General features: G+C 37.6%; 5 protein-coding genes across 10 annotated transcripts; 3 read left to right on the plus strand and 2 right to left on the minus strand.

Moving 5' to 3' along the window:
* The first annotated feature begins 1263 nt into the window (after positions 1–1263).
* On the plus strand, positions 1264–9551 carry Nrt (Neurotactin). Its single transcript, XM_076785752.1, has 6 exons — positions 1264–1520; positions 3325–3543; positions 5329–5526; positions 5961–6174; positions 6269–7433; positions 7528–9551. Exons 2-6 carry the CDS (start codon positions 3331–3333, stop codon positions 7913–7915), a joined length of 2178 nt encoding a protein of 725 aa, XP_076641867.1. The 5' UTR covers positions 1264–1520; positions 3325–3330; the 3' UTR covers positions 7916–9551.
* Positions 9552–10146: 595 nt separating this feature from the next.
* Positions 10147–14824, plus strand: LOC143352831 (uncharacterized). Of its 2 annotated transcripts, none has more exons than XM_076785740.1 (10): positions 10147–10468; positions 11059–11351; positions 11428–11631; positions 11850–12338; positions 12422–12597; positions 12674–12752; positions 12842–13159; positions 13269–13771; positions 13881–14113; positions 14183–14824. In XM_076785740.1, exons 2-10 carry the CDS (start codon positions 11145–11147, stop codon positions 14467–14469), a joined length of 2496 nt encoding a protein of 831 aa, XP_076641855.1. In that variant the 5' UTR covers positions 10147–10468; positions 11059–11144; the 3' UTR covers positions 14470–14824. The 2 variants fall into 2 exon arrangements, with proteins under 2 accessions (XP_076641855.1, XP_076641846.1); XM_076785731.1 differs by having other exon boundaries at positions 10148–10468; positions 11781–12338.
* On the minus strand, positions 14707–17411 carry Gmppa (GDP-mannose pyrophosphorylase A). 2 transcript variants are annotated; one of them, XM_076785815.1, is made up of 5 exons: positions 17220–17411; positions 16477–17053; positions 16101–16377; positions 15716–15980; positions 14707–15649 (listed from the first exon to the last, which is right to left on the minus strand). In XM_076785815.1, the coding sequence occupies exons 1-5, from the start codon at positions 17260–17262 to the stop codon at positions 15549–15551; spliced, it is 1263 nt and encodes a 420-aa protein (XP_076641930.1). In that variant the 5' UTR covers positions 17263–17411; the 3' UTR covers positions 14707–15548. The 2 variants fall into 2 exon arrangements, with proteins under 2 accessions (XP_076641930.1, XP_076641920.1); XM_076785805.1 differs by having other exon boundaries at positions 16101–16392.
* A 172-nt stretch (positions 17412–17583) lies between these two features.
* Positions 17584–22266, minus strand: Colt (carnitine/acylcarnitine carrier protein colt, mitochondrial). The gene is made up of 5 exons (XM_076785832.1): positions 22128–22266; positions 21761–21875; positions 21333–21647; positions 18151–18324; positions 17584–18061 (listed from the first exon to the last, which is right to left on the minus strand). The coding sequence occupies exons 1-5, from the start codon at positions 22221–22223 to the stop codon at positions 17874–17876; spliced, it is 888 nt and encodes a 295-aa protein (XP_076641947.1). The 5' UTR covers positions 22224–22266; the 3' UTR covers positions 17584–17873.
* Positions 17927–21326, plus strand: LOC143352850 (uncharacterized). Of its 4 annotated transcripts, none has more exons than XM_076785781.1 (6): positions 17927–18044; positions 18901–19032; positions 19090–19227; positions 19320–20128; positions 20210–20762; positions 20843–21326. In XM_076785781.1, exons 3-6 carry the CDS (start codon positions 19129–19131, stop codon positions 21017–21019), a joined length of 1638 nt encoding a protein of 545 aa, XP_076641896.1. In that variant the 5' UTR covers positions 17927–18044; positions 18901–19032; positions 19090–19128; the 3' UTR covers positions 21020–21326. The 4 variants fall into 4 exon arrangements, with proteins under 4 accessions (XP_076641896.1, XP_076641905.1, XP_076641888.1 ...); XM_076785773.1 differs by lacking the exon at positions 17927–18044 and adding an exon at positions 18299–18415; XM_076785764.1 differs by lacking the exon at positions 17927–18044 and adding an exon at positions 18551–18721.
* Positions 22267–22288: the final 22 nt, after the last annotated feature.

Genomic DNA, 22288 nt, shown 5'->3' on the forward strand with positions numbered 1-22288 from the left:
GCCATTTTAACTCCAAAACGAAACGTTTCTTCCGACCTAGAATATTTCCCTTCTATAGATTTTTTTTCAGGTTATACATACGAAAATGGTGCAATTTACTCGTACAATACTGAAGTGTTTAATAATTTATTAAATACGAACAAATTTAATAAAGTCAAATATATTTTGAATAATGATACAGCAATTTTTAGTGGCGCCTTACAGTCGCCATTCGAGTGCTAAAAGGTTAATAAAATAGCGCACAAGTGATATCGAGTCTATACGCATACAGTCAGTCCCATAAGTATCCGTACGCTCTTAAAAATCGCATAACTTTGTCAATATTGGACTATACTACTTGAATTTGTTTGAGAAGTTAGAACAATTGGAACACTACATAAAGTGAAAAAAATTTTTTACAAAAATTGCAATTGATCGAAAGTGCAGAGAAAATACTAAAAGTTGTACTTTGCAACTTTTTTATGTGGACCTACATTGAAAATTTAGAAAGTACGATTTGTAGATCTGTATGAATTATATATGTTCTGAGAATTTCATCAAAATCGGTGAACGTTGCAATGAGCTGCAGATGTTCCAAAATAATCACATAAGGGCGAAATTCCCTGAGAAGGCCAAAATTCTGCGACCTTCGCCCTTAAGTTTTCATCGTTAAATGTTTGTAGCTCAGTGCAATGTTGACCGATTTAGATGAAATATTCAGAATACGTATAATTGATACAGATGTACAAAACCTACTTTTTAAATTTTTAATATAAGCCCGCATAAAAAAGTTGCAAAATACAACTTTTAGTACTTCCTCTGTAATTTTGACCAATTGCAATTTTAATCAAACATTTTTCTCATGTTATGTAGTGATCCAATTGTTCTAACTTCTCAAAAAAAAATTCAAGTAGTATAGTCCAATATTGACAAAGTTATGCGATTTTTAAGAGCGTACGAATACTTATGGGACTGACTGTATATATATATACACATATATGTCTTGTTCTCGTATTATAATGGTGTGGAAATTATGTCGATTTTGATTTATTTTCTATTTCGAGAAGCACGAACGTCGGAAGGGCAGAGGGATTGTAAATTGTATTCGACCCGAGTTCAGAGAATATGTACCATAGTACATGTTTCGTGTGCCTAGGGCCTGGTCGAGGCTATTGTTGCATGTTCACTCGTTTAAAAGAAAATGACCGCGCACGGTTGAATCCAGCCAATAGGAGCGTTGCGTCGCATTTAAACCGTGGTGGTGGAGAGCCTCGTAGCGGAATCGTGGAACGACAGTCGAGGTAGGCACGCGCTTGGCGTCATCCTACTTGACATTTGCGCTCGTTTAAACGTTTCCCTGTAAATCATCAAGATCTCTTTACGCGTCCTATCGGCGATCGACCAAGTAATTGTTTTAACGGCAACGCGAACGTGTTCGTCCCGGTACCCGGCTGGCTATTCGAAAGGTTTCGACCACGTGAATATAGGAATTCCTCCTGAAAATTCAGTGGCGTCCTTCCTCGACATACCCTTCAACAAGCGTGAGTGTTTACATGCTGATCTTTATCCGTTGTATTTCGACGAACAAAACCCGCACGATTCGTGTAACAAATAAACTCGGTGAACAGAATCGTGGATAAGCTTGTTACTTATGGGAAAAAGTGAAACAAATGGCTGTGCGAAAGCATAGCAAAAATGTATATATTAAATAGGGATCAGTTTTCACGAAAGATAAAATCGTTTTATCGACACCATGAACACAATACGATGCACTATTGTCCGTAGAGTTTATTACTTACGTTATTATACTATTCATTATATGAATCATATCGTACGAGAAAGAGTGAGGGAGGGGGGAGGTGGAGGAGGAGGAGGAGAAAAAGATAAGGAGAAACATTACAACGAATATTAGTTATAACACTTTCAAGTTTTCTAGCCTACTAATCAGGGTAATTTTTCGACCATGAACATTAACGTTGTATAAAACGTAGTTCGTAACAAACGATTTACCCTATAATTCATAGAAAAAGAATCTAACTTGACCATTATGCAGATATATGTATTGCGATGAAATCGTCATGGAATTCGCAGCGATGGTTTTCAACGGGGAAGTTTTTTAAATAAAAAGATCGATGCCAAATGTAAAGAGAAGGACTTATGGTGTACTTACACCATATGTAGGAGTATAGGAGTAGTGATTTATGAAAGAGAAAGTCGATCTATTTTATAGGCATGTAATATCGTAGTGGTTGATTCGTAAGAGCTTGTAACTGGATTGAAATCTGTAGAGGAGGCCGACAAACCAAAACGAATTCTCGTATATATTTCCATTCATCGAATTTTTTCGGCGAATAAGTATTGCTTAGCCGACTTGTCTGCCACCCTCACCTGCTGCGTTTGAATGTTTTATGTTTCCTGGACATTGTTGAGTGGGAAGGGTCGCTAATGTATGCGTGTTCCATCATTTCGGCTTTTAGTGGCCAATATTTTGAAAACGATAGCACATCTTATCTAAATATTTTACAGCGTTGGACAAAAGAATTATTCGAAAAGTGTTCAATGCAATAGCCGTGTGCGATTTAAAGAATAAATAATAAAATTGTTATACTGTTTCCGTATTTCCGAATGTTCGTAATACGATTGTCCACGTTTGTCCGGTCGTTGAATTGTTATCTCGTAAATATCTAACCTTCCCTCGGCTCTCGAAAAATGCAAGCAAGGTAACTATGTATGGCTAGACTCCTGAAGGCAATAGGCTCAGAGAGCAATGCCATCCGATCGATCGGTTTACGTCTGGGCGTCCCGACGCCAGCTGCAACGCTTATAGATACAGGACGATTCACATTGTGGTTTCCGCGCGTTTTCGCTGCGGTTTCTCACACCATTCAACAAAGTATATTTCCGTTTGTTAAATTTTAAGATAAAGACTTAGCAAACTCGAATTATTTTTATCGAGAACGGACGGAAAGGTTTCTTGTGACCATGTTTCTAGAAATTCTATCTCGAGAACAGCGGTTCTCAAAGCGTTCTCTGACTTATAGAATTACAAAAGAAAAATATCTGAAGCCGGTTATACGATTGGTGGTGGGAAGAAAAAGACTTTACAGTTAAATATGGAAAATGAATGTTCTCCGGAAAGTTAGCTTTTGAGTCGTAGATCGAATTCAGTAAGTTTGAGTACCACTGCTCCGGAGGGATCAAATTAGTTAAAGGGGCGGCTTACACCTGAAAGAATAGCGAGAACAGTACGATTCTGGTGTGAGAGAACAGTTCAGATTTTTCGAACGTTTTTCAACGAACCTGTAGCGAGATTTCGCTATAATCGCACTTATTTGGTATTTTTAGCGAATCATGAGCCAGGGAGATCAGGAGAAGAGCATGGACAAGAAGGAAATCGCGGAGGAGGAGAGAGAGAAAATGCTGAACGCCGAGAACACGAAGCACACGGTATCATCGACCGCACCGGACTCGGAATCCGAAGAACAGAAGCCCAAGAAGAAAATACCTATCGGCGGCATTAAGATGCCCGGCTTTTGCCGTACAAAGAGCAAGGAACCCTGCAAAGTAATAGTCGAATAACACCCGCGTTTTCGTTTTCGTTGATAAGCTAAAGGAGTCGATTTGAAATTTATGATCCTTAGCCACACTTGTGTAGGTAACCAAAATGTATAACACGTTAACTGCCGCGCGTAAATGTTCTATGTTTCACATGAGTCTTGTCTATTTCATTCGTACAAACGATCAGAATTATTAATAATTATTATCAGTACCTTGGACTATAATTTCGTTCATTTAAAAGTGAACAAATTAATAATCAGCGCTACTAGTTTTATGGTATTAATTTTTAAGCAAATCGATAGCGCCGGTCGGGGGTTATCACCGTAGCAGTTAACGTGATAGACAACAGATTTTAAGAATTCTAATATATATATTATTCGTAACTTATTAAAATTATTAAGAGAAGAAATCAATGTGAATGCGGCTTCTGTTTCATGCAAACGATGCACAACATTTTTATTTTGCATAAAGATCTGCAGTCTAGTAGTAAATGATGGAAACAATGTTGAAGGAGTTGCCCGCGCGAGGATTAATTGGATCATTTTCCTAAGCCTAAAATATTGTATGTAGCCCTTGGAATGAATTGGTTTTCTACTTTGAGAAACATCGGGCAATATCTATTTAGTGGGTTCGGCAGGTCCCCAATTTTAGCTTATATTTATTGGGCCATAATTCTTTTATTAGACTAAAATGAACTGTGCCCCTTATCCGTTCCTTGTGCGTGGCAAACGTTTGTAGTTTGACTATGCGTTGCGTGATTTATTCATTGAATTCGAAATACTGTATATTACGAATCCACGCGCAGCACGCCGAAATGTATCATCCCACGTATCGCGCCTAAAATTGTATGTCTAACCGGATGCGGACGAAGACAAGGACTGCTCGAAACCGCCGCGCCGTTTCCTTTTGCTCGATTAACATCTGTTTACGACAAGCCGATACTGCTGAAAGAGCACAAGTACCCGGAGCACCATAGCGTGTTTACGAGGGGTGACCATAGCCCCGTAACGATTTCTTTTTTCCAACATTCAACCAATGGATGACGTCAGTCGAACAGTGCACCTGGCATTATTGATCACGCGCCCCTTTAAATGACGGACGTCGAGTACCATAATGATAATAATAACGATAGTGACGCTTCCAATATCAATATGCGTGGAAACGATTTTTTTTTGTTTCCACTCCTTTTGGAGATTTTTAATTTTTTGTTAAACGTGAAGGGAATTTTATACGTGTTCGGAAACCACAGCGACTTATTCTTTATTGAAAGAGGTATTCCTTTGAGGAGTTACACACAAGAAGCTCGTAGCGCGCGTCCGCTCGCGTTTATATACTTGCGCTGGGTCGAACATTATAGATGTTCGACGTTTGAACTCTTTGTTGGAATCGCAACCATCAACTATTTTGCTGACGGATTAATGATCGTTGGGTGATGCGTCTACGTGCTCGCACGTCGATGAGTTCTCGCGGATTTGCTTACGCGAATACATGTTCTCGGTTTCTTTCCTAGCCTTCACTGTCAGCTGTTTTTGCTGGCGGGTTAACGGCCGCCACAAACATGTTTGCCATATCCGAAAAATCGAAAAAAATTCAGTCTTGTGTGCTATTAAAACTGTGTTCACCCTGTAACTATCCTTCTGGTAGGGAAATCGACTTGAACCTAGTCACACGGTTTTATTTTGGGGCCCTATGAAATGAAACATATACAGTTTTGCCCGTCTTGTCCGGCGATACCCATAGCGGAGTCTTCTTAATGATTTCTTTTTATTTTCAACTTTTCTTCTCATCTAGGACGACGAGACCAAACCAGCTGACTCGGGCGATGCCGAAGTAACGGAGAAAAATGCCAAAGAAAACGAACAGAACGTGTCTTCGGAGAAGGCGGCGAACACACCGAGCAAAGATGCAAAAGAGAAAGAGGGACGGAAGGGATTCCTCGACGCCATAAAGTTACCCTTAGTCTCTGTTTTTCCTCGGAAAAAGAACAAGGTGATGCTTAGGAGTACTTACAGCATCGATTTTTCAGCTTTGTCTTGCGTTTATTGTGTTTATAAAACGGAAAAATCGATTGCTCGATTGTAAAATTCACCGAGCGAAACCCATCAAAACCTTAAGACTCGAGTAAGTAATGCGGAGCACTCGAGCACGTACAGTCTTTTCTTTGAAGCGTTCTTTAATCGATCGACCCACGTTCAACCTCTTTTTTACGTCTACATCGGTTGCATCCTAACGCGTCGAAGAACAACGAATCTCTGTCACACGGTGGGAAGCGAAACGTTGTGAAACGTTGTTTCTCGATTTTTTAAAGTTTTTCTTTTCTCTCTCTCTCTTTCTCTCTCTCTCTCTCTCTCTCTCTCTCTCTCTCTCTCTCTCTGTCTCTCTGTCTCTTAGATTTTACATGGAAAATGTTTCTGATTTCTTAGGAAGGAGAAGTGGAACTAGGAACGACTGGAGCCGCAGGATTAGCCAGCGTCGAGACCCTGGATGACGGAACAGGAGACAAGAATCCCGTGGGGACCGAAGACGGAATGGAAACTGTTCGGCTGGATGGGGACGCGCCAGATGTTATCGACTCTCCTAAGCAACATTTTCTTATCGCTTGCATAGCCGTTGCCAGGAGAAATTTATTTGTATTAGGTATGTGGTTTAAACATTTGAATGAAAGAAATCAATAATTTTTGGTCCTCTAAAAAGAGTACATCCATAATAATAATAATATATTCTTTAATAGTGGCCACGCTCTGCATCCTGCTATCTGTGGTCATCATCGTCTGCGTTGCCTGTGTCGGGCCAAGAAAGGCAAGCACACAGCCGATCAAAGATGGAAATTACGTGGAAGCTGTTACATCTTGCGGTCGGGTGCAAGGTGTGTCGGAAGACGGTGCATTTGCATTCAGAGGTATCCCATACGCGGTTCAACCGTTGGAAAATCGTCGCTGGCAACCGGCGGAGCCGTTACGAAGAATAGAACGTTGTTGGACAGATACTTTACTCGCACACAATTCGTCGGATGTCTGTGTGCAACGAGATGCTTCCGGTACCGTGATCGGATCCGAGAATTGCTTGTATCTGGACGTGTTCACGCCCGAAGTCAGATACGACTTACCTTTGCCCGTGGTCGTTTTGATTGGCGCGGAGACTCTTACCGGAGGATCGCCGGGGGTAATGCAACCTTCCGCAAAGCTGGCTCGTGTCCGCGAAATGGTCTTCGTCAGACCGAACTTCCGGTTGGGCATCTTTGGTTTCTTAGCCACCGAGCCGCTCTCGAGAGCAACCCATCCGCCCACGTCTGGAAACTATGGACTCTCGGACATCATAGCAGCGCTGCAATGGGTTCAACTCAATATCGAGAATTTCGGTGGTAACAAGAGCTCTGTAATCCTGTGGGGACACCGAGCGGGAGGAACCCTCGTCTCCACGCTCGTTGGCATTCGTCGTACTAAGGATTTGTTTTCTCGAGTTTGGATATCCAGCGGAAGCGCGATATTCCCGGGTAGAGAGTTGGAGGACTCGGAGAAGCTTAGCGAGCAGTTCTTGAATTCTATAAAATGCAGTGATGCCGCGTGTCTTAGAAGCAGAAGCATCGAGGAAGTGATGGATTCCGTCCCGGAAACGTGGTATTCGAGGAACGTCGGACTTCCCGAGGCCAGGGAAGCAACTTTGAGAGACAGAAGACACGAGTGGCTCGTTCTGGATCGCGCTATTCTTCAGGAGCCTGTCGGCCAGATCTGGACACGTGACGAACTTTCGGTTAAGATCGTGATGGGCACTACGGCGCACGCAGGAGCTCCTTCGAAATATCTGAATTCGGATATTACTCTGAACTCCACACAAGTCGAGAAACTGGTAAGGGAATCTTTGCTGGGGACATCGGGCTTGGCCGACGAAGCTCTCAAGTAAGTATGTCGAGAATGTTGGAATGGTAGACGCGCGTCTTTCGCTGGAAAATTTCGAATCATTTCATTGAAACGTTCGCGCTTCAATTTTTAGACGCTACAACGCAACGTTGAAAGGTTTGCTGAGCATGATCTCCGACATACGTGTGATCTGCCCGCTGCTGACGGTAGCCCGAATGCGGACCACCATTCCGTTCTATGTGGCAACGCAACCGCGTGGTCAATTCGCAGACCCTGACAGCGATGCCGCCGCGATACTTGGATCGTTTGCTGCGCGTACACCCGCAGAAAAAAGGCATCTCTCTGCGATGCAGCAGTTGTTCAATTACTACGTTTGGCACGGCGAAGTGCCCCAGGCAGATTCGAATGGCGTGAAACGAGTTCTGATTGTCGGACAAGACACGCTTCCCCAGCAAGACTATCCGAACTGCGACGTCTGGATAGGGAAAGATATCGTTCCATCTTACGGCCGGATTGATTGAATTGTTCTTTTCATTGTATATCGAATGGGGAAACCACCCAGGATTTTGAACAAGCTCGAAATACTCTTCACGAAGACTATTTTGCTTTCGAGCTTTTCAGACATGCTGCGTTGTTCCTGAGGTGTTCAAGTCGAAAGAAACGAATCGAAAACATGACTCCAAGAAACGAGACTTACCGACGTACTAAACCGATGAAAGGGGGAGGGGTATTTCGTTTATAACGTTTATTGCTCGTTCTCAAAACGAAAAAATGATTCCTTGAATCGCAAAAAAAAATTTCACAGCTATCTCCGATGATTTAAGTGTAAAGTCATTAGCGCCTTTCATTAGAATCTCATCGCGCGGTTATAGTATTGGAATTAAAATACTCATCCATATCATACGGGTTTTATCGAATAACGATAAAAGCGAACGAGGTGTATGTTATCTACTGGTTCTTCTCGTTAAGTTTTGGAACTGAAATAAGTAGCGTTGATCAAAGATCTAAGTTCAAAGTTGATTAGGAGAGAATTTTCGTAAGCTTTTTTCGTTTAGGTATAAATATGGCCGGTACTTGAACAGCATCTCAATTCAGAAGTATTTTATTTTCTAGCGTCGTAGTATTACGAGTTACGTTTAAAGAAATTGATGATATTATTTATTGCGTGAGATGATATTAGATGAGACACACTGTATGCATAACTTGTGTAAGCAGCGTATATTCTAAACATTCGATGTTTCATCGAACGGATGGATATTTTGACGAAGAAAATATTTATTAACATAATTTTGACAAACTACTATTTAAGTGGTGTTTTGTAAGCAGGGCCCTCTCCTGGAATTATCGTTTTCATAACAATGCAAACTCGGTTGTGAGTTATCCGAGATTTTGGAGCACCGGAAAATATAAGCATATTAAATTACTCGCTTCGATATATTGTTTTGTGCACTTGGAAGAAACAAGCGTATAGTCATAGTCAACGGTACACATTCATTAGTTTCATCCCTGCCGTTTCATATTGCCGTTGCTCTTTGTTTGTTTATTTTATTTTGTTTTAATTTCAATGTACTTAAATGTATTGTAGGTCTTATACATTGTTACATGCACGGATACAAACACATCTAATTTCGGAAATGTAAGACTGATTTTACAGATCGGCATTTCATTTGCGTATGAATGTCTTTTTTATATATTAATTTTAATCGAATAGTTTTATAGTATAAAAAGACCTGCTCCTGTGTAAGCAAAGTTTGTTATACTGTTTAATTGTAAATTAAGGGATGTGTAAAGAATTTATCCATTGAGCTCATGATTTCGATACTAATGAACACTTGTGAAATTTGTGATCCCAATGACATTTTTATGACAGCCAAACTGCACTATATAAGCACATATTTATGCTATCGACCTTAAAATTTTACTAGATGTAGGAAGCCTTTTATATCTTTATACAACCATAATTAATATTAAGAAATTAGCGAAAAATGGGTAGACATTCGAACGATTTAATTATTTATTAAAGAAAGGTAATATTCGCAACTCTATTCTTAAATCTAGTAAAATTTTAGGGCAACCATTATATTTCCATTTCATTGTGCATTCGGATGTTTGTAAATGGTATTTGGAGAAAAATAAAATGGTCTCATTCATTTTTTACACATCAGACGAAAGATTATACATAATTATAATAGCTGGTAATTTATAGCGATGTAAGTATACCCGATTCTCAAATGAACAAGTATTTTATCCAATTTTCTATCTACGCAAAATATAGTAAAACGATGTACGTGTACAACTTAAATGAAAACTAGGCACAATTATAAAAAAGCTATAGTTCATTTACTGTTAACATTCCTCAACATTAAATCATTATGATTCGTTCGTACGATAACGTATTTGACCAAATTGAAAATGTAAGTATTCTCGAAAGTGATCTCGGAACATTTATATAAGATCCATCAACGTGTCAAAATATGCAATATTGAGTTTTGTGAACAATCATTTGTAAAGCGATAGTTTGTAGGGAAAATTTTTATTTCGCAGACTAATTACAATTGAAATTGTGTACATATTGTATCACAAATGTATTGTATTACAATATATATATATATAATACGGATGTTTGCTTTTGAGCACTCCTGGCAAAGAATGCGAAGGATTGATTAATCGGTTTTTCTGCATAGACACAATTGAGAACCACTGTTCGGAATTCCTGACTACTTGGTCGACAATCTTACATTTTAGAGTCAGTGGAGCAACGATAAGTGCAATGTTATACGTTATACTGTGCCGTATAGTTATCCTTCGAATCAACAGGTATCTTTCGCAGAGTTTCTCCGTAATTGAATAAAGAGGTTTCCTTTGAACGCGAAACCGCAAAAAATGCACCGCCACGGTCAAATAGGAAACCAACGTACGGTCAGTCGATGAAAAAACTTCTATTTTCGAAAGCGTCCACCAACTATACGGATAAATTCCTGACATTCCAACGTTGGTCCAGGTTCTTGGGAGGCAGCATCTATATGAGAATGTAACTTTTCTGATTACTCATTCGGTGACATCTGAGGAATGTGGTAAGAAAATTCGCTTCCTCCTACGATTCACGAACTTTTTTTTTCTTTTGTTGCGTGTCTATGGTACGCGGCACTTTTACGATTAAAGTTAGCAGAATTTTCAACTTCTAATTCTCTCGTTAAAATGCTAACACATTCGACTGACGAGAAAGGCAAGAAAGAAAATTTTCTTTTGAAACTTTTCTACTATATTTTCAACTTGATCTACATAGAAGCGTTCGCATAGTTTATTCTATCTCCAAACTATTTTTAGAACTTCTCATTATCTTTATATATTAAACGTTAAGATAAATTCAAAGATCGGTAACACACGGAAAAAAGCTGATAAGAATCGGTCAATTTGAATTCATATTTGTCGATTACGACCACTCGTTAATTAAAAGCTAACTTCACAAGAAACTTAAAAATGGTTCTCATAAAAAAACTGATTTTTTTATTATCCGCACGGAGAGAGCGATTATTTTATGCATTTGTTTGGGAAAAAATACAATTTTCTTTGACAAATGCAACTGTTACTTTATTCATGTAAGATCTCTGTATGAGAAAATAGTATATTTTTGTTTTTTCATATTAATCGTTTGATTTTTCAGACAAATTTTCCTACTGTGGAATGTGTGGCATAGGTTGATACAAGGAAAAGGTGCTGGATAATCCAAATGGATAACAAAAGCCCATTATGGCCCAGCATCTACAGACACAGCATCAGCACGAATTCTTACCATTGTGTGATGTACTATTTAACATAATTTCTCTTGCTTCGTACTTCTGCGACGTTGTTTTCGATTTTGCAATGGTGTATGCCCTAGCGCATCATACTGTTGCTCCACCGATCCTTTTTCCTTTGAGCATTGTTCTTATCGCAACATCATTAATTATCTCTCAGGTAGTTTTCTAAATTATTGTACCAATTTCTTTTTTTTTATCACAATCAATTTATCTAATGATTTAATTGATTTTAGATTGTCAGCGTACGTTGGTACTTGTGGGGTGCCAGAGGAAGATTAACTGGTAAAACTATCACGGATTGCAATATCAGTGAAAAGAAAGAAAATGGAAATTGGGCAATATGGTGTGTTTTATTGCTTCATTCCACTCAAGTTGGAGTATTGTGGAGATACTTCAAATTATTTATACCGGTTAATTTAACTTATGTTAAACATGAGGTAAACATTATTTTGTAAAGGAAGATGGTTTTGGAAAATGGCCCAAATCTATGTAATTCAAAATTCTTACCATTTTCTACAACCCTCCTGTAGAAAGCAAACATATAAAGTTGTGTACAAATACATAATATTGCTTTGTGTTTTAATAGGTGAGGGAACTTTGCGTACTCCGCCTTATTCATGCGTTTTGCGAAGCTGCTCCGATGTTGCTCTTGCAGTTATACCTGTTATCCATTGGAATTAACAATGACTCGAACACAGATGTCGGGAAAGGGAAAGAAACCGAACCCAGAGATAGCGTAAAACTAGCAAAATTAACCGCAGTATCTGCTGGACTTTCTTTATGGAGCGTATGTTGGGCAGTAGCTAGTTTTAGCAAAGGTGCAGCCCGATTACGTAATTTGGAGCGCTTGGTACTGACCTGGCTAGGTGTGCTGGCACAACTAGCATGGAGGCTAGGAACCGTAAGTGCTAGAGTAGGAGTATTGGTAGCTTACGCTTCCCTTTATGGTGGACAGTGGCTGTTAATTGTCATGGCTCTCCACTGGCTATCGATGTTGATGTGGCTGCTGCTTACTCCAGATGGTCTTTTTCACGGTGGTGAACATTTGCCTATCTTAAGGAAAACTTCTCTGGCCTCTCTGCTCGCGTTCGTTTACATATTTGCATATGTAAATTTGCATGAAACGAATCATCGCCAAAAGATGGTAAGTGATCGAATATTTACCATGTAATAATGCTAACGATAATTAGAATATTCATGTTGATAATTCCGAATGTATTTGTACAGGTAATATTTTATACAGTAATGTTTTTGGAAAACAGTCTACTTATCGGTGTATGGATAGTAGGTGTTAATAGAAGTGATCTCCTTCCACATCAACACCATCCGAATCCTGTAACTCTAGTACTCACGCTGTTAGCTTTATTTTTTGGTGGTATGTTTTTCATGGGTCTTTATTACAGGTAATTATGAAAACTTGCAATATAGTCTCTTCATTTTTATGGAATATTTTTTTTCAATCGTTCATTTTACATTTAGATTTTTTCACGTAAGAAGATTGAGGTACGAAGCTGGTGGTAGAATGACTGCTTCGAACCTCGCAACGTTGCCGAACCAGGTATGCGCGAATAACTTCAATAAAAGAATGAAAAATATTTTATGAAAAAGATTAGTGTTGCTTTTACACTAAACGAGTAATGTTTGCAGGACAATTTGGACGAGAAACAAATAGACTATACGGAAGATAAGAAAGCAAATATGGGAATGGGACGAGTCAAGTTAAGCAACGGTGGAATACCTGGAGTATTTAACTGTCGTTTCGCCAATCCAACTGTAGTAAATCCAAATCGAAAGAAGAAGAAACCAACTACCTTTGTTCCTCCGCCATCGCAGTCCCAGACAGGAGCTGTTGCAGCTTCTATGAACGGTGTAGGAGACGCGAAGCAGTGGCTGGGTATAAACAGTAATTCGCGTCAATTAATTCCATTTTGGAAAAGATCCGTGACGTCTTCAGGTGTATTACAGGTAGCGAAATATTTCACGTCGTTCTACGTATAACACCTTTTCGAAATTTATAAACACAACACGCATCGTTTCTTTCAACTTACATTCAATAATTTCTTATTTGAGGCAGAATGATCACTCGGACGATCAAAAGATCGGAGCAGACGCTGGATCTGGAGGTTCCTTGAGCGTGAATCTAATCAGGGAAAAGCTCCAAGAGAAAAAACAGCAACAGCTACGAGAATTACGCGCTATACAAGAAGAAATAAAAGAAGGAAAATTGTTCCCTCCACCGTCACAGTCGGCGTCCTCGTTCTCATCGTCAGCTGCATCGAATCAGCAGCCACCGCCTAACACGAAGTTGCATACCTCTCCTAGCTCGCCCCTGTTCACATCTGCTCCCTCCGTAGCTGATCAGAACGGAGGAGTCACGTTGTCTTCGTGGCCACCGGTGAAAATGCACTGTCTTTTACCTCCGCCACCATCTTCCTCTTATTACCCTAACGTTCATCCTTCGAATTCGTGGAGGACAACGCAGAGGGAGAGAGCGGATACTCCAGAAATTTTACTAGCACCACGGTGTCTTCCTCATCATTATTCGCATTGGGCACCATCTGCTCATGTTAATCATAGGTAAGCACACGATTGAACACTTAAGACTTAAGGGGTCAAAGTCACTAATCTGTAAAATTTAAAAGAATGCAACCAGACGTTTATGAATAAATGTATAAATAAATTGTAGATTACGTTCGAGTCAAAATGGAGGAGAAGAAAGCTCAAGGGGCGAAGGAGAAATGGAAGGGGAAATGAGCGATATGGAGGGCAGCCAAGTATCGTTACCTCGAAGTTACACGCTTCCTCGTGAATTTAAATATAATCATGCAAATAATACCGCGAGAGAAAGGGAACGACGTGTAGGAAGCAGCAAGGTTACAGCAACGCGTTTCTATTTGCCTTCCACCAACAGTTCCGACGGTATGAATCCACTATAATTTGCCTTATTAATATTTCGATAAATTAACTTTAATTTGAACATGTCAACAGGAGATGTAGATAGTGCAGACAACGAAGACGAGACAGATTCCGAAGTGCAATTTCGCGTGAAAAACGGCTACGGTCATAATACTTACATTGGTGAAGAGGAGCATCAACAACATCAGCAGCAGCGATACGTGTTCGAAGCCAATGGTCAAAACGAATTCTTACATTCCAATTCGGATTCTACGGCAGCTGTCGTGATCTCTGGAAATTCTTATTTAAATAATTCGCAAGGAGTACAGCGACCGAATCAGCTTTTCAGAAACAGGGTTAAACACGAAACAAAACTCTGAAGTTTTATTTTTAGTAATACATATTCAGAGGTTGTACAATAGCTGATCGAAAAGTTCAGATAAAGAAAGACTGTATGTGCTGTATTTTTATACGACGATTCCTGCTTTTTGCATCGCGTGAGAGATGTCCCGTACTGCGCTATTTCCACTTTGAAACTACAAAAGTATAATTCCAATCTAACAGCGACAATATACTTGTTCCGTGTAAAATGTAAAGGATGGTAGAAAGTACTCATCTTTGTACAAATTTAATCCGAGTTGGATACCCAGGTGCGTTTATTAAGTATACAGATTTTTATATGAATTTACTATTCTATGCATTTTTAATGTCTTTTTTAATAAATTATTGACTCTTTCAACTGTATTTTATTAGAAAATATGCAACTTACAAATCACAAAAGCTATTTTACTAGGTCTCATTTTATTTTAAGTGTGCTTCCATGAGAGGAACAATTATGTAAACATCTGGATTATTTGAATCAACGACATTTATTTAATAATGGAAATGTAAATATTACTTTCTGCTTTTACAGTAGCTAAAATAGTTCAGTCTCTTTATCGTATCTGTCATATGCACATTTGTACCAAAGTGCGCACGTTTTCCGATATTACAATGTATCGAAAATGTGTCACAAATTACTTATCTCGGTGGTGTAGAAATCAGAAATTCTTCGAGCAATATTAAAAGAATTCTTCTCATTTACAATGAAAATATTTATAATAGTTCTGTTAATACAAATACATAGATACAAATGATACAAATGTTTACAAACCTTATTATACCTATATATACATATAACTGTATATACAGTATACTTTAGTAAATATTAATTATTTACAGAAAACTCTTTTATAAAAAACACTTACGTCCATATAAATAATTTACGAATCTATGCGTTGTGCATTACTCTCTGGCTTATATAAGATAACATTAGTATAACTGATGTTTGTGCCTCATTAACGATTGCATGAATCAATGATTCTAAAATCTTAAAATAAAAATAGATAAATCATTCCACGAGGATGTCTTCTTGTAGGTAGCTTAACCAACTCAGATGCATATATTAAATGCAAACAGTTTAAAGGATAATTTCATTCTTAAAATTTCTCGTGAGCTCTTTGTGCGGCAAGACAATAGAATTCAATAAAATTTTCTCAGCCGCTAAGCGTACGCTTGTGCCTGAAACGTAAATGGTCGAAAATAATTGTTTCTTTCACAAAGAACGTCGAATAAGAAATTAATTACCGAGGATTGTTATGGAAGGATTAAGTTTTCCATTTGTGTTGAACAATGGCAAGTTCTCCATTTTTGCAAATGGTTTATCAGGATTGGGATCGCACGGCGTTCCTTCTATACGTGCCCATTCTCCTACATAGCTGCTTTTGCCTACTATACTATGCAGAACGATTGAATGTGCTTGAATGTGAGCATTAGCTAATATAATCGATTCTCGTATTCTAACACCTGGTGCGACAATAGCGTTTGGACCTATGCTTACATTTGGACCCAACTGTAAAAGGAGTAGTACAATACGAATCAATCTATATTGAACGCTTTATCTACTAGAAGCCTAGTAATGGGTTCTTTAACGACTGTGCTATATATAGAAATAATTCAACAATTTATTTACCATGGCTGTTGAGTGAACCGTAGCCGATGGATGAATATAAACATCGCCAATAATTTGACAAGGTCCATTAGTTGTAAATGCAAGACGATCCGAGTGATTCGCTTTATACAGAGCTAAATAATGACGATTAGCGTATATCGCAGAGCCTGCTGTTTTCACTTGTGACCACCATCTAAGTACAGGCAGTGCGAATAACCGACCAGTTCCAGCTAATCGAGTTAATATGTCTTGTTCGAGAGATATATGAGCCGGGTCTTTACCATTTCCATTCAATTGCCTAGAAACAGAGTATCTATTAAAACTGTAGTATCATTGTGTATTGTTCTTTGATGCTTTACAAGAAAGTACACGCGTATAGAGTACTAAAATATCCTACATAAATGTTTCTTGATGCTGTCCAGCATAAAAGGCATCCGCCATAATTTGAAAAATATCTGGGGAAGCGAGATAGATTCCACAGTTGATCAAGGTTGAAACAAACGTGGACGGTTTTTCTACGTAATGCGCAACTTCCCCGTCTTTACCAAGAACCATACATCCATAATTTATGGATTGTTGTCTTGTTGCTTCTGTGGCCATAATTGTAAGTAATGCTTGCTTTTCAGTATGAAATGCGACTATTTCTTGCAAAGGAAAATCGGCACAAACGTCACCGTTCATCACAAAAAAGTGTGTAGGAGAACCAGATCGTATTTGATCACGGAAATGATACATTCCTCCGGCAGTTCCCAACATAGTAAATTCCTGAAGGTATCTAATAACTATATTATACGTAGTTGTCATTTCATTAATAAATTGTGCTAAATCGCTTGCAAGGTACGATCCAATTATTAATATTTCACCAAGATTTTCCACCTTTGAGCATGCTTCTATGTGGTGTTGTATCACTGGTAATCCAGCGACTGGAAACAATGGTTTTGGTATATCCAAGGAAAGGGGTCTAAATCTGGTTCCTGCAAAGTATATTCTTCTTGTTATTTTTCATTATCAATTTAATTTAATGATGTATCTAACGACACACCGAATGAATGTTCCAATATTTACACTTATGTTCGAGGTTATATTATTTTATATGTATGAAATCTATAGCAGACGAAGCAAAACCGCAAAAAAACAAACCTTTCGAAGGGCCTCCAATTAATATGACAGCTTTTAATATCATTTTTATATGATTTTCTAATTTCGTTACTGTTACAAAGAATGAACTTGCCACGACGATAAAAAGCGATATATCGGTTGTCGGTAGGTTTAGGAACACGTCAAAATTTTTATTTCATAAATTCCATTCAGTGGATAGGATAAGATAAGAACTCGGATGTCCTGACATATCAGAACCTTCAAGAAGTGTTCAATGAATGATTACAACAAATGATGGCACAATCATAGTTTAATAAAACTATACGAAACAAAAATTCATATTAGATCGATTATGTGTAGTTATTTATCGCATTATTCTTTCGGCATAAAGGAATAAAAATACAGGTTAAAATTGGAAAGAGATTATTTTCGCTTGCAATTACAAAATGTTCGTATTACAAATTAAAAAAAGTAGAGATTTCATAAAAAAAACTATGTTATATAACAATCCAATTGCTTATAAACTATAATTTCAGAAACAGCTAATATAATAGCATCTATATAATTACAGCTTAATTAAATAAATGTGAGTTAATGTAGATGCTATTACACGTACCATTCAATTATGTTTCTTATAAAAAATATATGGGTATTTACGATATATATGCGAATAGATTATTACGTGTATAATGTACTTTATAAAGCAGGTAACACCAGGTTAAGGAAATTCATGCATATTTCAAATCCGAGAAAGCATGCTGCGTTTGCTGGGAATGCACGGAGCATTACAGGTGCGCATCCCTTGTATAAAGCTGTTGGTCCCTCTTTCTTCATTAAAGCTACAAAGACATCTCGAATTCCGTGTTTGTAAGTACCTTCTGGGGCTGTAAAAATTTGTATAATAATATGGCACATTTCTAAAAGAACATGTAATTTTTTTATACTATTCTAATAAAAATTAATATATACGTACCACTTTGTAAACGACTTTTCAATACATCAGGAGGCATCCCAACAATCCAATTGGCAATACCAGCACAGCCACCGGCAAATATCGTAGGCAATAGTCCAAGGCTTCCATCTTTCGGAGTCAACCAATTTTTCAGACATTCGTACGTCATAAAATACATTCCACTGGCAGGAATATCTGAAAGTTTTGACAATGGAATATTACATCGAGGAAACAAGGAGGGAAAAGAACTATTTGTTCAAAATACTTCACAAAGAAAAAGAATATGGTAACACAATAAAAACTAGTTCTAATAATAACATGGAAAAAAGATTAAGTTCCACCTGGATCTACATAATCCAAGCATCTTGTGGAAACGTTATTTATAATTATAAAGCGAGAATAGTGTGTGTAGGCTGCTAGATAGGAAACATCCTGTTTGATAGGGGACATCGAGGCAGATAGATAACAGTTAACAAAATTCAGTTTCCTTCGAACCAGCGTACCATTACTGGTTTTAAGACCCATTTTTCTTCGTTCCTCTAGTTCCAAACGGATAATGACGGTTATTTTAATTCTTCTGATCACTCTCCTGGTACAGAATTTTTCCTCCTAATTAAAAAAAGCTTTACTCGCTTCGAGACTATTTTATCCGTACTAAATTCGAAATTATTTCTTAGTTGTAATTATTTTTATATCTATCTTGTTAAAATACGAGTTTTCCTCGAAACGACATACCGTTGATCGAATAATAATACAACACATATCATTTAGAACGAGTGCTTTGGTCAGATAATCGACATCGGCGGTGTCTGGGAAGTGAAATGTCCACAAGGATGTTCTTGCGAGGTACAACGATTCGCTGATTTACCTCTGCAGCGTTGGATTCGAACGAGTCAAGATCAGGTATGATAATAATTCGTTCTTTCCCCTTTCATAATTTAATCGAATTCTTTTCAACAGATTTTATCCAGTGATGTCGAATTAGAACTTGGTTCGGCTATGGATCATTCTATGATCAGTGAATTCTTGAAGGTAGCGATCTGTGTTGTAGCAGAAGATTACGAAGAACTTTTGGAGAAACTTCCTTCAGATATACAAGTAAATATAATACTAGATATTACAAACTTTTTATTATGTGTCAGAGAAGTTAGTGTATGCTCATATATGTGTATTTTTTTAAAATCTTTCAGATTTTTACAATACTCGAATCTGGTGCCGGAGATTTTGAGATTCTCCTGCAATCTACAACATTTCAGCGTTTTACAGAATTAATATCTTTAGACATACAAGGCATAGATTTCAATGAACCTGGACGGAAGGATTCAAATAATAAACATCGAAATCACGGCGGAATCATTTTATCTGTTGATTCTCTATTTCCACTGGGCTTGAATCTTCTTTATTTGAATTTAGAACGAGTGAAGCTAACAAGTCTGAGCCCAACAAAAAGAAACAAGGCCAATTTGGTAGTCAAGCCCATGAACACAACCGAGGAGGAGAATAGAAACAAGCAATTGCTAAATACAGGGCATAGATTGATATTTTTAAGTCAACAAAATAGCGATGACAGTAACGACAAGGAAATACTCCCTTATGATATCTACAAGCAAGAAATGGAGGGCTACAGAGAAACTGTTGGGCTTTTTACTGATTTAGGAAGCTTAACTCACTTAAGAGTTTACGACTGTAATTTGCAAGATATATCGTGGCATATGTTCGACGGCTTGAACAGTCTTGTTCATCTTTCGTTGGAGAAAAACAATCTAAAATTTATTCCAGAATTTTGTTTTTATGGTACACCTAATGTAAAAGTGCTTTCACTCGCAAGTAACCAGTTGTTAACACTTAAAAGTGTTGACTTGGCAGGCTTGCTGATGCTTGAAAATCTTGATTTAAGAGGAAATAATTTAACTTTCTTATCAGAATTATCTTTGCCTCCTTTTCCAATGCTGAAGATAGCAGATTTCCGTGGAAATCCTTTAGATTCGGTATTTCCAAGGTAATTTCTACAATTTCCAATAAATAATATATATGCAATGCATGCGTTGATAAACACTAAAGACGTATCTTTTGCTTTTAGTACCTTTGAAATTATGAACACAACAGTACAATTGTACTTGGGAGGGGAATACTCGAAACTATATCTACAGAAGAACTCATTTTTGGGATTACATCGACTCCAAGTTTTGCATCTATACAATCTGGAAGTACATATATTGGAACGCTTTGTATTTCAAGGAATGCCAGAGTTATTGCAATTAAAAGCACGTGGAAATATTACAAGCATAGAATTCGACGCATTCGTAGATTTAATCAAACTGCAAGATATCGATCTAAGTCATTGTCATATTCGTAAAGTCTCTATGGATGCTTTTTATGGATTGGAGCATGTTAAGCGTATAGATTTATCTAACAACGAGTTAGAATTTATTCCGCCAGGCCTCTTTGGAGTACAACAACAACAAGAACTGAAAGAAATCATTCTCACGAAGAATAAATTGACAGCACTACCTCCAGATTTTTTCAAGATGCTGCGCGGTCCAAATAAACAACAACAGCAAATATCAACCGTAAGATTAGACGGTAATCCATGGGACTGCACTTGTTCCATGACCACATGGAATCCTCAATTGGTAAAGACAATGAGGTGCTCTTTAAACCGTAATTGCGTTAAAACATATTAATAAAAACATTGTACTTTTGCCGAAAATAGGTAAATAGATTACGAGAAACAGCACCGCGTTGCTGGACACCTAAAGGATTGCGAAACTGGGGCGTTTTCTATGCACTACGAAAAGGAGGTCTGCAATGCAGGAGTTTAAGAAGAAGACATTTAAAAAAATCTTCCTTTGGAAGGAGCTCTTACGAAGATAATAACATCATCAGTTAGATAATTCACAAGTAATTAATGTTTGTATAAAAACAACAAAACTCGAATGTAGCAAAATTCTTGATTTTCAGCTTTTACGAATTAATTTTTTTAAATATATCGGTTTTAGTATTTGCATGATCAAACACGATATAACTGAATCTGTAGTATAAACTTGTGCATAAGTAGGAATATGTTATATATAAAGCCAGAAAATTTTGAATAAAAATAGTAAAATATGATCGAGCGCGGTGAAAAAGTTAATATATGTTAATACTGTGTCACTGTGAAAATAAATGGAAAAGAAAAGAAACGATAGATTGATTTCACATACCTCTCAGAAGAGTAGCACAGGTACCTTTATATATACTTCTCATTCCTCCCTCTTTGTATAGTTGTTTCGCGCAATCGATAGGCCCCTTGTATTTTGGTTTTGCATCTCCTTGCTGTATCTGTAGAAGACATTTTATTCTTTCACCAGGTGCCATTATAAAGGTTGTGAAAATGCCACTAAATGCACCGGCAGCAAACAATTGTGTTGGAGTCAATTGTTCATTATCAGTCTTTCTTAGTAGTTGCTTGCCAAGACCAAAGCCATAGAAGCTTATAGCAAATATTGGAGCTACACCACATAAAGGTGCACCCATACCTAAGAGAACAAGTAGGCATTATAAATAATTAAATAAATAAACTGTTACGCGTTTGTAAAGATTTTGTTTACAATTTCTAATCAATTTTGAGAATCAATGATCTACTTCGTACCTTTATATAAACCACGCACTCCTTCTGTTGCTATTGTTTTCTTAGCGCAATCTAGCGTTCCATTATAGAGTGCTTTTTCATTTATACCTGGCACAGGCATAGTTTGAAGACGAACCTGTTAACAGTCATTTTTCTTTTTACAATATTTATATTGACAGAGGAAATACTTATGCTGAATTTAAAAGGAACTTAATAAAGAAATAAATAAAGGTAAATAAATAGTAAAAGTGTGTTAGCTTCGTTTGCCAATTCATCATTCTCTATGTCGAATGTGTGGAAGAATAAGTACTCGGCTTTATAAACAATTAGAGTTTTTTCTATAACAATATTTAATTTTTTTTATTTAATAATAATCGTGTAACCTTACTTTTATCGTATCTAAAGGATGTCCTGCGATTACGGTGCATATTCCACCGAATCCTCCACTTAAAAAATATTTAATCGGGCTTTCTTTCTCCGACATTTCGATGTAGTCTATTTAGTACGAAACTAATAGAGACATTAATAAGTTCAACAGTCAGCTTCAAT

This window comes from Halictus rubicundus, chromosome 1 (assembly GCF_050948215.1).
Source record: "Halictus rubicundus isolate RS-2024b chromosome 1, iyHalRubi1_principal, whole genome shotgun sequence".
NCBI classification, from domain to species: Eukaryota; Metazoa; Arthropoda; class Insecta; order Hymenoptera; family Halictidae; genus Halictus; species Halictus rubicundus.